Below are 17,937 nucleotides of genomic sequence, written 5' to 3' on the forward strand. Positions count from 1 at the left end.
TTTGCACTGTGTTGTAATCATCTCAACTAGAGGATTAGATTAGTTTATTGGCATGTACACCAGTGCAATGTGATTTCTTGTTCACATGAATCACACAAACAGTATTCATGCAGTAATGACAACAATGACAATAAATGCAAATCAGCAGAATGGTTTGTAATGCAAAATCTGAAGAGTCAAAATTATTAAAGTGCAATAACAGAATAACTGAACAAAGTTCAGAGTACGTGTACCACCTTCAGGAAGGTGGTGCGAAAGAGGTGCTTGGTTCAGGTGTCTGATAACAGTGCAGAAGCCGTTTTATATCTGCATGTCTGAGCTTTCAACCTCTTATATTTTCTCCCAGAAAGTAGAAAACAGAGAAGGGTTAAGGCTAGGGTGGCAGGCATTCTTGACAATACCTCCAGCCTTACTGATGCAACATAAGCATGAAGGACTGGATAGAAGGAAGTGGTGAGCCTGTAGTGACTGGGTTGTGTTCCCCATTCTCTGCAGGTTGAGTAAAGAGCAGAGCAGTTGCCATATCAGGCTGAGTCGCATCCATTGCAGAATACTTTCCATAGTGTATTTATAGAAGCTTGAATCCTCATGGACATGCTGAATCTTCTCAGACACGCAACAAATTAATATTCTGATATGCTTTATTTGTGAAGACACCTGGTTAGGTTGCAGGTCATATGGATAGTTGGGAACTTGAACCTGTCAACCATCTTTACAACAGCACCATTAATGGAGGCAGTGTTGTGTTCACCCCATACTTCCTAGGATCAACAATCAGGTTGTTGGCCCGACAACACGACATAGCGATCATGATCTCTTTCCTGTACTTGTCTCATCGTTGGAAGATGCATATAAACAACAGTGGCATCATGGGAGAACTTAATAGATCAAGTTAGTGTTGCATTTCATCACCTAGTCATTAATGTACAGAGTGGAGCAAGGGACTGATTCACAACCCTGAGGGACACCAGTGTTGAGGACCAAGGTGGAGGAAACATAATAACCAATTCTAACCAACTGAAGTCTGTCAATCAGGAAGTCCAGAAGCCAGTTGCAGATGGAGGCTACACAGTCAAGGTCCAGAGGTTTAGGAATGAGCTAATTCAGCATGATGGTGTTGAAGGCTGAGCTGTAGTCAACGAAGAACATTCTGATACAAGTAATAACCAAGAAGTGCAGATGATGATTTATACCAAAAATAGGCACAAAATGCTGGAGTCACTCAGCGGGGCAGGCATCATCTCTAGAGAAAATGGATAGGTGATGTTTTGGGTCAGGTCCTTTCTATCTGATATAGTTCTTATTATTAAGGCTATCCAGAGCTGAATGTAGTGCAAAAGATCCTTCCCAGATCTACGTTTCTTGTATGCAAATTGTAAGGGGTCTAGATTGTGCAGAAGACTGGTGCAGATGTGGACATTAAGGCAGCGCACTACCTTGCAGTTAATATTAGAGTTACTGGGCGGTAGTCATTAAGACAGGCCACCCTATTTTTCTTGGGTTCTGGAACAATGGAGGTTTCCTTGAAACAGATGGGGACAGTTGACTTTTGAAGTGAGGTTTAAGATGTTTACAAAGATTGGCTGGTCAATTAGCACATGATTCTAGTACAGAGCACAAGCAATTAGAGCCCAGTTATTTTCATAACAGGATAGTCCAGGCAAATTCAAGAGTCACGTCAATAGTGTTTTATTACTATATGTCAAGTCAAGTCAATTTTATTTGTATAGCACATTTAAAAACAACCCACGTTGACCAAAGTGCTGTACATCAGTTCAGGTACTAAGAACGAACATACAATGGCACACAAACATAACAGCACATACTTAACAGCAGTTCACAGCGCCCCCTCAGAGGGCATCAAACACTAGGGAGTAGAAATAGGTTTTGAGCCTGGACTTAAAGGAGTCGATGGAGGGGGCAGTTCTGATGGGGAGAGGGATGCTGTTCCACAGTCTAGGAGCTGCAACCGCAAAAGCGCGGTCACCCCTGAGCTTAAGCCTAGACCACGGGATAGTCGGTAGCCCCAAGTCGGCTGACCTGAGGGACCTGGAGATAGAGTGGTGGGTTAGAAGATTTTTTATATGGTGGGTGGGGGGGGGGGGGAAGCCCATTTAGGGCTTTGTATGTGAATAGGAGCTTGAAGTTGATTCTGTACTGTACTGGGAGCCAATGGAGAGAGGCCAGAATCAGGATGATGTGGTCCCTTTTACGGGTACCCGTCAGGACTCTCGCTGCGGCGTTTTGAACCAATTGCAAGCGGGACAGGGATTGGCTGATCCCAGTATATAGGGAGTTGCAGTAGTCTAGGTGGGAGGAAATAAATACGTGGATGATTTTTTCCAACTTCATCAAATTGGAGGAATGGTCCCGAAATGAACAATGAATTTCTTATTTGCAGCAGCACAACAAATATGTAAATATTGTACTCTGCAAACACCATAATAAACAACATAAAACGTTCTTCTGCATAACAAACAAACAATAATAGTGCAAAAACAAAAACAATACCCCTGCATCTTTGTAGTTCAGAGCTGATTTGGTGTTTGTAGTGTTTAATAGTCTGATGGTTGTTGCGAAGAAGCTGCTCCTGAACCCAGACATTACAGATTTCAGGCTCCCATACCTTCTACCAGGGGCAGGAATGAAATGAGTGTCGGGGTGGTGAGAGCCTCTGATGATGCTGTCTGCCTTTTTGACACAGCGACTCCTGTAGATCCCTTTGATGGTGGAGAGGTCAGTACCTGTGATGGACTGGGCAGTGTTTACCGCTTTTTGCAATCTTCTTTGTTTCTGTGTTCCCACAATGCACATTTATATTATTGTAAGAATGAATAGCTATCTATATTGGCACAGGTGTTTTATTTGTACTTGAAAAATAAAAATAATTGCCAATGTTGGATCAAAAATAAACCAGATGATATTTAGACCATCAGTGGGTCAGACCACATCTGTGGGAAGAGAAACTGCTAACATTTCAAGTTGAAGTTTAGCTGCTATTTCCAGCATTTTCTGGGTTTGTTTTTGCTATACCATATCACTCACTAATAAATTATATTCCTGAGAGAAACACTGCACCTCAGAAGCAGTCTTTCACATAAAACAGGAGGCCATTCGGCCCTTGGTTCTATGCCAGCTCCCAGAAAAAAATACATCTGTTCTATTCACCTACTATTCTCCCCACAAAAATATTCTCTTATACATGCCCAACACATCCATCCTGATTCAGATTGGATAAAAATAAGGGAATATGCTTTATGAAAGAGGATTTGGAATTAAAATAAACTGCCCAGAAATGGAGGCCAAACAGACAATATGAAAAATGACAGAGCAATGAGCTAAGAGGGAAAAGCTGCTTTTAGTTCAATGTTGAAACTATTGAGTTTGATTTATTGAAGAGTGTTGAAGGAACCTATTCCGCGTATCCAAAGCAAAAGTAGGAATAAAAACTGCAGTTAATGATCATGGTCAATCAAATACTGTACAAAAAAAGTAGAGTGAACTGCAATTGCTGGAATCTTGCATAGAACAAAGCACTGAAATATCTCTGTAGGTGCAGTCTGCATCTCTGGAGGACATGGACAACTGAATTTTTGTGATAAGACCCTTCTTCAGACTGATTAGTAGGGGAAAGCTGGAAAAGAAGTGTGGCTCCAACCTAATGATATAAACATGGAATTATTCAGTTCTAGGTAACACCCTACCCTCATTTATATCTTATTTTTTCTCTTCTCCCCTCCCTGTTTCCTGTAGCCCGCCCCAACACCCCAGTTCACACCCGCTTCTCCCAAACCACCCCCCCCCCTCACTCTGATTTTATATTTCACTTCTCATCTCCTTTTTAGTTAATTTAGACCTCCTTTGTCTCCCTTTCATCTCCAACCCCTTTGCCCGCCCATCTGCCAATTAAAAACTCTCCTCACCTAAATCTATCTATCACTGTAGAAACCAATAACTGCAGATTCTGGTTAACACACATTAGGACACAAAGTCCCTGAGTAACTCAGCAGGTCAGGCAGCATCTCTGGAAAACATGGATAGGTAATGTTTCAGGTTGTGACCCTTCTTCAGACTGACTTTCCTGAAAAACTTTCCCAACACAAAATGTCACACATCCATGTCCTCCAGAGATGCTGCCTGACCTGCTGAGTTACTCCAGCATTTTGTGGTTATCTTAGCGATCAGAACCACATAGTGACTACATTTTGATTAAATAGTCATGGGTAACCTATTAAGAGCTTTGAGGACACATGAATTTCATATTAAATGGATGTATGAGATGCCATGATTTTTCCAAGTCTGAAACGGATTCACAAAATAACAAAAGGGAAAATTTCAATATTGGTGATATGGCATTGAAGTTTGAAGATGCCCCCCCCCCCCCCCCCCTAATAATCAAATGGAATCATCCATAGACATATGACTGGCAGTGCTCTTTTTCATTCTCAGCCCAAACCAAGTAGGAGAAATTACCTTAAAGGATTTGTTTGCTGGTGACTGCACTCAATGCAAGCTCGGGGCTGAGAGCTGATGTACAGGAAAGCTTGGACACATTTGCCAGTGCCTGTGGCAACTTTGGCCTCACAATTACAACAAAGAAAAGAGAAAAAAACTGCACCAAGCACCCCTTATACAGAACCAAACATTTCCGTGAAAGGTTAGAGGCTTTCCATGGTAGAAAAGTACACATAGCTTGCCAGCACTCTCTCAAGATTTGCTCATATTCTTGATGGTCACCATCAGGATAAGCATAAGAAGCGCAAAACACCATTGTATGCAGATGCCGAGAAGTGTGTTCATCTCTGGCTGAACAATTCCTAATCTTGTGATGTGGACTAGATAAGAAGATGGTAAAAGCTTTTGGAAGACGATGTAAAGCATGGGAACGAAGATAAATCAGCCTAAAGAACAAGCCTAACATGTAACATGCTATTGTTGTATTCACCTTAGTCTATGCTTGCAAGTAATGGACAGTGCACAGTAGATATGCCAGCCAATGTAACCACTCCAACATGACCTCTCTGCACAAAATACTTCACATCAAGTGGCAAGACAAGATTCCAAACATACAGATTCTATGCTGGACAAATCTCCTCAGCATCTACAATTCATTGAAAGAATCACATAACTGATGAGCAGGGCAAGTTAGAAGTATGTTTGTGAATAGAATATCAAAACAGCTACCTTATGGAGAGCTACCCAAGGGCAAATGATCATGTAATGGACAGAAAGAGATTCAAAAAATTCTCTTAGAATATCCGTGGTTTCAACATTGACACACACTATAAACTTTCATTTCCTCCACTTACAGCACTCAATGGCTGCAATTGCTGCTTGATGCCATGGAGTTACTCCAGCACTTTATATTTTGAATACAAAATGTCTTTTAAAAAAAAATCTGAATATTTGTGCACTATGTTGATGGTTTACGTTGAACTTTGTCTCACTGAAATATTAAATCTATTTGTAGGAAACAACATTGGACAATACATCTCACTAAATGAAATAACACCATATTCATCACTTTACGCATCATCAAAATTTTTAAACATTTGGCAGAAAAAAAATTACATGAAAGGATAAAGTCCATGCAAGAATGTTGAAGTGAAAACCATTGAAATAGCAGGCTGCTTACAATCAGGGAACATAGAACAGTACAGCAAAGAAACAGGCTCTTCAGCCCACAATGTTTATGTCAAACAATGATGCCAAGACCAACTCTCATCTGCCTGCACATAATCCATGCCCATCCGTTCCCTGCATATCCAGGGAATCATTGCATTCTGAGTTCCAAGGAGTTGTAATTCCATGTTTTGGGACAGTGACCTCTGATATATGCCAGAGTTTTGCATAGGGTCAAAAGCCACGTCTGGAATTTCACTTATATCCTTCAATGTCTTCTTAAAATATGCCTTTTGTTAGATTGATTAAAAATCAGCATTTTCAGGCTCATAAACCATAATTCTCACCAAGGTAGTCTAAAACAGCTGATGTACTTGAAAGCACATTGAAGATTTTCTTCTCTTGCCTTGAAGTTATTCTTTCCAACATGTACATCAAATGGTGATGAAAACAAGTGAATGTGGTTCCATGCTCCAAAGCAATATCAATCCAGTCCTGAACACATTGCCAAGGCGTTTCCTCATATCCTGAAAACATAGCAGGGTTTGCCAAAAGACCCCGTGCAGCCATTACACCTATAAGAAAATGTAAATAATTTAACTTGTTAATAAAGCTCAAACACAAATTCAAATAAACCAATGAAGTCACAATAGCCTTCTTAGGAAGGGTACTTAGTTTTGTTCATTAATATTGTTAACCGATGAAAAAATTGTGGTAAGAAAAATCACTATTTGATCAATTTTCCTTTTCTCCATAGAAGCTTTATGTACAAGCAAATTCGAGATTCACAAAAAGAAACCAATGCTCAACAAATGCAGTACTGGAATGTAATGTAATCTATAGACATTAATGAATTTATCAAAAACTAAATTTATTCTATAATGTACAATTTTTCTTGGCATTATACTCAATTTAGTCCAAGTATTTCTTGGCCAATGAAAATGATTATGTTATTCCAAGTTCAAACCTATAACAAAAATAAACTAGTTAACCTCATTTTACAGAAGGAGTTAAAACTTGAATGGGAGGTATTGAGCTGATTAGAAAACAATGCTAATCTAATTTCCACATTAGCCATATCTAGGTTGCTGTAAACATCTCATGATTCTATGAATCCTTTTTTCCCTTCTTCCTTGTACCCTACAATCAAAGTCAATAAAGTCACAAATCCGGCACCAGGTCAAATATGGGTCCAAGAGCCAATTTGTCCATATCAATGATTCAACTATGTTAACAAGGTTCCTTACCATCAATCCCTGTCAGCTGATGTACAAGATCCACATCTTTACTGCTCCTGACATCCCCATTTGCTACTACTGGTATAGTTAAATTTTCTTTAATAATCTTGATTGCATCATAGTGGATCTGTTGATGTCGTTCTTCTGTTTCCCTGCCATGAACAGTAATCCAAGAAATTCCAGCAGCCTCAACCTTACGGCACAGATCTACAGTTCTCCTTAGGTCTTTGTGTAATCTGTAATGCCATCAGAATAGAGAATATTGCAGGTGAAATTAACCTACAATAAAACATGACATGTTCTATCAAATAAAATAATATCACAACTATAATTTATAGTAAAATATTATTTCAAAAAAGTGCTCAAACACAAATTAAACTAAAATAAATCAAACTTTACCGAGAAATCTTTGCTTGCACAGCAGTTTTTCAATGTTTATAGACAAGGCAAATTTTGATAAATTCTTCATTGAAATAACAGGGGCATGTTAAGTTAACGTTAATGCTCAAAAATGCATGTAAACATCTGGAAAGAGATGAATCAAGTTGAAGAGGGTGGAAAACTTCTTGCATCAGAGATTACCAGACCATGCCACTTTTGTCCATTTACTATCTGTTTCCGTTAATATGAGCTTCTTGTATTAGTTAACATACAGTTCTAAATATGTCAGCAGTCCAGAGAAATAAATCTTTAGCCTAGGTAACTTTCAGAAGGCTGTCTCTTAAATAACATCTGAAATATCATAGTAACTCTATTAGTGCTTAACCATTACGCTGACCACCTGGCACAGAGTTAGGCACAATGCATGCCCGGTAAAGTAAATTCCAGTCTGATCAATCTTGTAAACTGCTTCTTACAACCTTTTGAGGACTGATGCCTAAATGGGAAGAGTCATCCTACAGACGAGTCAAACAACTGCCTGACCTTCTTATCCTCACAGAAACCAAACTTACAGATAGTATACCATACTTCCCTTATCACAATTCCTAAGTACACTCTGTTCCATTGGTAGGATAAACCCATCAGTGAGAGCAACACAATGGCTTATTGGCAGGTTGGCATAGCTCCAGACCACATGAAGTCTCATCATATCAAGCCTAACAGAGACAATGAAACTTCCTTCTGATTACCACCAAATGTCCTCCTTCAGTTGATGATTCAGCACTCTGCAGTGTTCAACGATATTTGGAAAAAAGCACTGAGATTAGCAGTGATATTCAGTAGGTTAAACAATAGCCACACAGTAGAAGGACGAACAGTGTGTGGGCCTGTACACGTTTAAAAATGAGGGAGGAAACTACCAAATAATGAAATGCCTGGATAGAGTGGAATTACAAAATTGAAAATAATTAACACTGCAAATAACAACTGAGATAAGGAATAAGGATTGGAAGGTAATCAGTAATCAAGGTAATATTTCAGGGTGTTGCACAGCATTCTGGCTTACTCCCGTGGCAGTGGCTGTGAATGAAAAGTTTGGTAATTTAGCAAAGAGCATTTTCTTAATAAGTGTACAAGATGAAAGAACTGTGTTCCTTGGCAGTTACAAAATAATAGATCTATCTGACAAATTTCTGTTACCACATGTGAGAGAAATATTACTGTAACTAAACTATGGTAATATTGTTTACTAATACAGTAAACCCTCATTGTAATGGACCATGGAGTCGGAATGGTGTCCTTTATTGCCGATTGTTCCCTATAATCGAGTAAGGGATCTTCATTGTCTAAGTAGTACGAACAAACAACTGCAGTTGCTGATTAATACACAAAACGGCACAAAGTGCATAAGTAACTCAGCACGTCAGGCAGCATCACTGGAGAACGTGGATAGGTGGCGTTTCGGGTTGACTCTTCTTCACTCTCAGTCCAGAACTGGGCTTGGAATCCAGATGAATTGACAGGGGAGAGGCGAGGATTGGCGATGTCATTGGCCCACAGATGGCAAGAGCAAAGCTAAGCGTCAGCAGTGGCGGTAGGTGTGGCCGGAGAGGTACCGCGGACACGAGGAGGCATCGGCAGTCCGCCCTGGAAATGACAGGGGAGACTGCGTGAGATCAGGATGACGGCGTGAGCTGGGGAGTAGTCGGTAGGTAAATCCGTTATAACCAAAATCCATTATAAAAACAGGTCCATTAAAATGAAGGCTTACTGTAAAAGTATTGAATGAAAATCTCACAATGAATAATTTGATGAACTTTTCTCCACTATCACTTGATTTACAAAAGGTGTTCCAAGTATGATCTTCCTCAATTAAGAAGCATTTAATTTATGAATTTGCATTACAATGCCATTAATCCCTTGCGGTACTTTTCTTTAATTAAAAGCTATTTTTCACCAACTATTCATGCCAGTATCTGTACATAGAAATATATAGTTCAAAAATATCCACAGGCCATTTTGTAATCTATTCTATTTACGAAATTCTCATGAAATATTTTCTAGGAATGCATTATTTTCATAAATTGAGAGAGCTGTCCATTTTGTAAAATAATTATGTAATTTGAAACTTAATTTTTAGTTGTGTTTATAAGGCTACCTTATCTTAATGGAGATCGAAAACTGAGGACATTCCACTTGATTTTTAACAAGACGCACCATATCCTGAACCAGTTCTGGGTTATTAATTAAGCAAGCACCATATCCTTCTGCCATTGCCCACCTGAAAGAATATTGAAACACATAAGTAAGCATACTGATAAATCAGTAATCTAAATAATTTTAAAGTCTGTATAAATGGATCACAAATTGGATTTAAAAAAAAATGCATTTGACAAATATTTAAACAAAGCAGTACATCTTAGCTTGAACACAAAGTGCTGGAGTAACAGTGATTCAGGCAGTATCACTGGAGGCCATGGATACGCGATGTTTTGGATTGGGACCATTCTTCAGTCCCAGAATGCTGCCTGACCCACTGCTTTATTCTAGCACATCGTATTGTATGCAGGTTTCAGCATCTGTAGTTCCATGTATTTCCAGTACATTTTAGATGTTTGTACCACATACAAAACAAAATTAACCTTTCAATAAAATGTTAAACAAATGAAATTGTTATTCAACTGCTGACAAAAGAAATAATATAATGAATAGGAAAAGTAGGCCGTACCCTGTGAATGTTTCCACAAAATCAAAGTTAATTATCTCATGTGAAGGAAGGAACTGCAGATGCTGGTTTACACTGAAGATAGACACAAAATACTGGAGTAATTCAGCGAGACAGGCAGCATCTCTGGATAGAAGGAATGGGTGACATTTCGGGTTGAGACCCTTCTTCAGATTGAGAGTCAGGGGAAAGGGAGACACAGATATATGGAAGGGTAAGGTGTGAAAACAAGATATCAAAGGGGACGAATATCAAGGGAAAATGTAGAATAGATCATTGTTATCTAGGGGAAGGTGACAACTGGGCATATATATAAAGATAAAATTTAATCTGGACAGTCAAACTGGTCGGAGAACTAGGATGGGGGAAGGGGTGGAGAGAGAAGGAAAGCTAGGGTAACTTGAAGTTAGAGAAGTCAAAATATTCACAACGCTCGGTTGAAAGTTGCCCAAGCAAAATAAGAGGTGGTTCCTCCAATTTGCGTTTGGCCTCACTCACTCTGTCAGTGGAGGAAGCCCAGGACAGAAAGGTCAGTATGGGAATGGGAGAGGGAGTTAAAGTGTATAGCAACCGGGAGATCATGTAGGTTTAGGCAGACTGAGAGGAGGTGTTCAGTGAAATAATCGGCGAGCCTGCGCTTGGTCTCGTCGCTATCTCGGAGTCCCCATCTGGAACAGCGGATACAGTGGATGAGGTGCAAGTAAACCTCTGCCTCACTTGAAAGGACTGTCGGGGTCCTTGGACGGAGTCAAGGGAGGAGATAGAGAGACAGGTGTTGCATCTCCAGCCGTTGCTGGGGAAAGTACCTGGGGAGTGGTTTGGGATGAGTTAACCAGGGAGTTGTGGAGGGAATGGTCTGTGGAAAACAGAAAGGCGTGGAGATTGGAAGATGTGGCTAGTGATGGGATCCCGTTGGAGGTAGCAAAAATGTTGGAGGATAATGTGCTGTATGCGATGGCTAACCCTAGAAAAGAAAGCTTTGATGCTATATCTGAAATACCATTTGTAGCTCTAGTTTCCATATGCAAGGAACAATGGACTTCCCTTCGAGTTGGTTAATCACAGAAATAAGTTGATTCAGATATATACAAAATAGGAGCAGCAAGATGCTTTTTTGAACCTTATGAGTCTATTATTTCTTCCAAAACAACCGTACAATTGCCTATATTATTCTCCAATTTGTCATGTTCTTTCTCAAACACGAACAAAATACAATAAAATTGTTACCCATAAGTTTAACCTACCTTTGTGGACAACCGCAATTCAAGTCTACACCATCTACAAACGGGGAAACTATGCGAGCAGCATCAGCCAAATCTTGTGAACAATTAGCAGCAAACTGCACAACCAGTGGACGATCACCTGAAAAAATAGAATTCAAGATTGTTGCAGTACAGTTCAAGTCTATTTTGCTTCTTGTTTCTCTTGGTACTCTATATCAAGCAACTTCCACCCAGAGATAGACATAAAAAGCTGGAGTAACCCAGGGGGTCAGACATCTCTGGAGAAAAGGAACAGGTGAAGTTTGAGATCGAGTCCCTTTCTCCAGAGATGCTGTCTGACCGACCTAGTAACTCCAGCTTTTTGTGTCTATTTTCAGTTTAAACCAGCATCTGTAGTTCCTTCCTACAAACTTCCACCTAGAATACAGCCAATTTAATAAACACCGAGGGAGGATCTATCAGACTGAGATGATATCAAATAACAAATTCAAATTCTCAATAACAAAGTTATTTTTGCCTCAGGATTCTCAAAACAGTCTATTCAATGGCAGGAAATGTATTATTGTTACTGAGAGCTAAAAATACCAAAGGTTGTATGTTACATTGTTTAATTGTTGAGTATTGTGTTCTTAAGAGACAATGGTATCCATGGTTGAGGTTTGCATTATTCCTTATACTGTTTAAATCCAAGATTTCTTTCTTCTCTGCTTATCAATTTCCAAAGTAACCTTCATGTAATTCTCTCGTTTCCAATCGAAATCTCGTTTTAACCACATTGGCCTGCACAAAACACATATTCCCCAATTCATTGCTCGTGTCACAGCCAATTCATGATATGGAAACGGGCATTATAGCAGAACAACCTTAGCTGTCCTTTAGAGTACATTTAACTATGGATCCTGTTATTTACATAAAAGCAGTATTCCCATCAACATCACTAAAACATTGATCTAATCAAATCGCATAGTTTATGTGCTTGGTGTGCACATTTGGTGTCTTGATTCCCACATCAAAAGGGTAGTTAAACTTGGGTTTGCTGTCTGTAAGACGTTTCAGGATTACCTGAGACCATTAACCGTGATAAACGAATTCATTAAAAAAAGACAAAAACTATAATCACCAAATAAGTTTATCATTTTCTCATACCAGATATGGGTGTCAGAGGTTATGGGGAGAAGGCAGGAGAATGGGGTTAGCAAGGAGAGATAGATCAGCCATGATTGAATGGCGGAGTAGACTTGATGGGCCCAATTCTACTCCTTTCATATATCTTATGACCAGGGATGAACTTGTCTAAAAACTGATGCAAATCAAAAATATTCATACCAAATTTTGTTGTGAATTCGCTGTCCCTCGCCTTGCTGGACTTCAAGAAGGCAGAAGCAATGATCATTGGTGTGAAACACAGTTCACAGTCGTACCTTCTGACGAGAGAACGAAATGCCAGCCTGGGGGGGGGGGAGAAAATGATCTTAAATATATAATATAACCACAAAACTGTAATCAATAATCCTGTCACTACAAGTTATAGGTGAACATCCATCACTCACTTTGAATATCGTACCATGGGAGCACAAATCTTCACAACGTGGCCAGGCTGGAACAACTCAACGAGGCATCTTCGTTGCCACGATCGAGTGGGTAATTGATCCCCGTTCATGGATGCTCTGTGTCCTGCACCGTACAAAAGCAGCTTGGAGCCGAGTAGAGTAGGTCGTGTTGGAAGGAACTGCAGATGCTGGTTTACACCGAAGATAAACACAAAATGCTGGAGTAACTCAGCAGGTCAGGCAGCATCTTTGGAGAAGGACGTTTCAGGTCAAGACCATTTTTCAGCTTGAGAGTCAGGGAAAAGGGAGACTAGAGATATGGAAAGGTAGGTTGTAAAAAGGACAGATCAACACAGATGTGGAACAGCCAGAGAGGATGTTGCAGAACTCTCGTCAGAGGAAGCAAATGTCTTCAAAGTAGGTATACCTTGAGGAGATTTTGCTGAGCAGACAAAATGTGTAGGAAGAAACTGCAGATGCTGGTTTACACTGAAGATGGGCACAGAATGCTGGCATAACTCAGCTCAACGAGCAGCATCTTTGGAGAGAAGAAATGGGTGATGTTTCAGGTCAGGACCCTTCTACAGACGATGGGTCGTGTATGTAGGTGGTGAAGTGGCTGGCGGTGCAGCAGCTGCGGGTCTTCTCCCTCTTCACCTGAAGGACCAACGCTGTGGGGAAGCGGCTGGTGGTGCAACAGCTGCTGGTCTTCTCCCCCTTCACCTGAAGGACCAACGCTGTGGGGAAGCGGCTGGCAGTGCCGCACACGCGGGGCTTCTCCCCCTTCACCTGAAGGACCAACGCTGTGGGGAAGCGGCTGGCGGTGCCACACACGCTCGTCGAAGGGACCAACGGCCTCGCTCTCCCCTCTGACCCCCAGGCGCCTGCCAACCTCTTTGCGATTGGCTGCCGGCAACGCCCCCCCTCCCCCTTGTGCGCCTTCACGTCGCTCGCGCTTACCCGCCACGCCGATCGTCAGTGGGCGGGACAGCCAACATGGACGGAAATGGAGAAGCTGCTCTGGTGCAGGACTCTGTGAAAGAACTACTTTCGGATGGTAAGGTGGACCTGGTGGTCGATAGTGCATTGCGTAACGTCCATTTATAGATGCTTTGAAACAAAACTTGGGGCAGTGGAGCCATGGTGGAGTGTAATGGAACAGAACTGTTTCACTACATCAATTTCTCAAGAAGTTCACAGGTCAAGCCTGATTTTCGATCCAGAAAGATCAGCTCCAGTGTTTTTTGACAATTTATATTTATGTTTCCTTTGAGATTTCTTGATGTTATCAGTTGTAACTGGATGAGGGAGTATGGTTAATATATTGAACTTAGATTTGCATATATGTGGAATTGTGCTTGCTGGAGCTGAGGTCATAAATAAAGCCCTTCATTATGGACATTTTGGCGAGAGATATCAAAGATGGTAAGCTCTGTGTTAGGGAGAAATCCATCTTGGGAGCTGTCATTTTATATTACTTTACGAATCATATTGCACCCAGGTGGTGTTTTCAGTGAGTTTGTTTTATGATCCTGAGAGAATGGCATCAATGGAAAAATAAACGGAGTTAATGTTAAAGTGCCAATCTTTTGTCACAAATGAGAAAGCTAGTCAGTTTCAAGTTGCAATAGAAGAATGGAATAGACAAAATACATGTCTGATAGAATGAGGTCAATTTTATGTGGGCTAAGTTGATGCTGAAATTAACTGATTGACAAGATATTATCTGTCTGCACAGAATCTATATCCCTCCATTCTCTGCATATCCATGTGTTTATCCAAAAATCTTTTGAATGTCACTTTCGTATCTGCCTCAACCACCAATCCCGGAACTCACCATCCTCGGTACAACAAAAACATGTCCTGCACATCTTTAAACTTTGTCCCTCTCACCATAAAGCTATGCCCTCTAGTTGATGCCCTGGGAGACAGGTTCTGATTGTCTACCCCATCTGTGCCTCTCACAATCTTGCACACTTCTATCAGGTTAAATTGAGTGGGCTAAAAATACATTGTCCCATTGCTCTGTGGAGTGAAAGTCTGAGGGTTAATATTTGTTGGTCTAGGGCTGATGATGTGGCCACGGAGCTGAAATGTTGGGTTCAGAGCTGCACTCTAGTTGACGCGGTGTGTGCATTATTTGCTAGGCTAACAATACTGATTGTGTTCCAAATCCTAGTTTTTCATTCTTTTTGTTGGATGTGATGGAAGCTGCTGTCTTCCCTTGTTGTTTGGTTGCACAGCTCTCATCAGCTCAGAGATTTGTCCTTTGAGTTAGTTTGCACAGAGAAATCCCCGAGTTGGTGAAAGCTGTACAGTCAAACCAACAGCAACTTCCATCATATTTAACAGAAATACTGAGAGAGACTGAAAGGTCTGGGTGATCTGGCAACACATGGGGCAACTGCTGCCCTACCTACATCAATAGTTGGCACTGACTGACAAGTCAGTACGCAGCCCTGAGTCCCAAAACTCGGATCTCGGAGGCCACACCTCTCACCCCAGCCTCCCCAATGCTTGTCCTCACTGGCAGGCGCTCTACACAATTGATGATCGAACAAGTTCCTTATCCCACCTTCTTGACACAAAAGTGTGTAGCTGCAGGTCAGGCAGAGGAGTTCACACTGAGATCCAGATTCCCAGCATGGCAGTGGATTTTAAAAAATGAGTGGGATAGCAACCTCTAGGTGTAGCAACATAGAAAATAAGTGCAGGAATAGGCCATTCAGCCCTTTGAGCCAGTATCGCCATTCAACATGATCATGGCTGATCCTCCAAAATCAGTACCCCATTCATGCTTTCTCCCCATGTCCATTGATTCTGTTAGCCCTAAGAGCTACATCTAACTCTCTTGAAAACATCTGGTGAATTGACCTTATTCATAAACTGTGACCTCTGGTTCTGGACTCCCCCAACATTGGGATTTTTTTTCCTGCATCTAGCCTATCCAATTAAGAATTTTATATTTCTATAAGATCCCCTCTCATCCTTCTAAATTCCAGTGAATACAAGCCCAGTCGATCCATTCTTTCATCATATGTCAATCCCGCCATCCTGGGAATTAACCTGGTGAACCTGCGCTGCACTCCCTCAAAGCAATGTTTCGATTGGAGGACCAAGAGTGCCATAATGAAGTGTATCTCGGCAAGGTAGCACCAAACTGTATAATCAGGAAAATGTGCAATTGTTTGAAAGTATTGCGATTGAGAAAGTATGATAAAACAGTATTATTTAAATGGAGGACTACTATAGAAAGCTGTGACATGGGCTCGCTAATCATGAAACAATGGAAAGTAGCATACATTGCAGCAATAAATTTGGAAGACAATTATCTTTATTTCAGGAGTTTGCAGAATAAAAGTAGGGAAGCCTTCATTGTTCAAGGCATGACTGAGATCACCCCGAGATCACCGTGAACAATTTTAGTCCCCCTATTTAAGAAAGATCCATTTTCTTTAGATGGAGTTAAGAGAAGATCATGGAATTATGCCGTTCTGGTGCGATTGTATTTTGAGGAAAATTTGAACACATACAATATAATACAATACAATATATCTTTATTGTCATTGTACAGGGGTACAATGAAATTGGGAATGCGTCTTCCATTTGATGCAATGTGAGGCATCATGTATTGTAGATGCCCTCCAAGGCTGGTAGCTGTGTCCTGATAATCTTCTGAGCTCTGTAGACTACCCGCTGAAGAGCTTTCCTCTCTGCCTCCGTGCAGCTGAGATACCACACAGAGATGCCAGCGGTAGAAGGTCGTCAGCAGCTGTTGGGGCAGACCAGTCTTTTTCAGTGTTCTCAGGAAAAACAGTCGTGCCTTCTTGACCAGCGCAGCGGTGTAAGTGGACCGTGTGAGGTCCTCCGAAATGTGTGTGCCCAGAAACCTGAAGCTGGACACTCTCTCCACACTGTCCCCGTTGATAAAGATCGGAGCGTATTCCCCATTGTGTGACCTTCTGAAATTGATGATCAGCTCCTTGGTCTTAGAGGTGTTTAGGGACAGGTTGTTTTCTGAGCACCAGTCTGCCAGGTTCTGCATCTCCGCTCTGTAGTGTGTTTCATCACCGTTGGTGATCAGCTCGGCTGTGCTGACTGAAATCAAGAAGAACAAGTGGAAATTAAATTTGGGGGCTGAAGAGAATTAATCTTGGGAGAATGTTCCCTTCATTAAAGTCGAGGACTTGATAATGTAATATCAGAATTCTGAAATGAGGAAGAACTTCTGTAACTTTTGTGAGCCTATTGGAATCTTTGTTTCAGTCAGTTGTGGATATATTAATGGCTGGGATATTTGGAACAGAATCAAAGGTTATGGTGAAAAGGTGGGAAATTAGAAAAGGAAAGTTTCATTTCTCATGATCTAATTGAATGTTAGAATGAGCAAATGGGACCATTAGCCCACTCATGTTCGTACAGCTTGTTGTCTTTTAGGAAAAGAAAAGTATCTTATTGATTACTGAATAAAATATGATGTATTTTCTGAAGGTATTACATTTCTCAGTAAGGAATAAATCTTGTGAATTTGATAGAGGGCATATCAAAACTGACTATTTTATTGGCATTGAAAGAAAATACCACTCTTTCTTTTTTTTTAGAATGCTATGCAGAATTCTTGAAAGAAGAATTTGATGTCAAGACCTACACAGCTCAATCTATTCATCAAGCAGTGATAGTTGAACAGTTGGCAAAACTTGCTCAAGGAATCAGTCAACTCGATAAAGAGCTTCATTTGCAGGTAAGAAGAAGTTTTATTATTATCTAGATGTAACTTTTGAAAAAGAGCAATGGGGCTTCTAAGATATCCTAACAGATTTTGAAACGGTTGTTTTGGCTAGCATTAGGTCCAACCTAATATAGCTAATTTATGAAGCAGTGGTACTTTATTCACTGCAAAGGTGGTAACTCCTCACACTTAGTATTGCCAGCATGCTGGTCAAAGGTTGAAAATAAAGGTAAGGCCTTTGTCACTGTTGTCAATAGCCCTGTAGAACATTGTTTGGGGGCTATTCAATGTGCAATTATATCATTTTATCACATACTTGGATTGTGCTTTCTGCAAATTAATTAATTTCTGTATCAGGTTGGTTCATAGACAGCAAAGATGGTTATCAAAAATTATACCATAATCTTGATCAACTGGGCTGAGGAATGGTAAATGAAGTTTAATGCAGATAAGTGCAAGGTGTTGCATT

General features: G+C 40.6%; 2 protein-coding genes across 4 annotated transcripts in view; one reads left to right on the plus strand and one right to left on the minus strand.

Annotated features, from left to right (window-relative positions):
* Positions 1 to 4,394: 4,394 nt before the first annotated feature.
* On the minus strand, positions 4,395 to 13,621 carry dus4l (dihydrouridine synthase 4-like (S. cerevisiae)). 2 transcript variants are annotated; one of them, XM_078419832.1, is made up of 6 exons: positions 12,740 to 13,621; positions 12,516 to 12,637; positions 11,211 to 11,328; positions 9,400 to 9,522; positions 6,870 to 7,096; positions 4,395 to 6,197 (listed from the first exon to the last, which is right to left on the minus strand). In XM_078419832.1, the coding sequence occupies exons 1-6, from the start codon at positions 12,847 to 12,849 to the stop codon at positions 5,950 to 5,952; spliced, it is 948 nt and encodes a 315-aa protein (XP_078275958.1). In that variant the 5' UTR covers positions 12,850 to 13,621; the 3' UTR covers positions 4,395 to 5,949. The 2 variants fall into 2 exon arrangements, with proteins under 2 accessions (XP_078275958.1, XP_078275959.1); XM_078419833.1 differs by having other exon boundaries at positions 12,754 to 12,818.
* A 9-nt stretch (positions 13,622 to 13,630) lies between these two features.
* cog5 (component of oligomeric golgi complex 5) overlaps positions 13,631 to 17,937 on the plus strand; it is a 100,282-nt gene continuing 95,975 nt past the window's right edge. For both annotated transcript variants that reach the window (XM_078419830.1, XM_078419829.1), the window contains exons 1-2: positions 13,631 to 13,796; positions 17,341 to 17,480. In XM_078419830.1, the coding sequence (XP_078275956.1) occupies positions 13,736 to 13,796; positions 17,341 to 17,480 (201 nt within the window). In that variant the 5' untranslated portion in view covers positions 13,631 to 13,735. The remainder of the gene's footprint in view (positions 13,797 to 17,340; positions 17,481 to 17,937) is intronic.

Source organism: Rhinoraja longicauda, chromosome 23, assembly GCF_053455715.1.
Source record: "Rhinoraja longicauda isolate Sanriku21f chromosome 23, sRhiLon1.1, whole genome shotgun sequence".
Taxonomy (NCBI): Eukaryota; Metazoa; Chordata; class Chondrichthyes; order Rajiformes; family Arhynchobatidae; genus Rhinoraja; species Rhinoraja longicauda.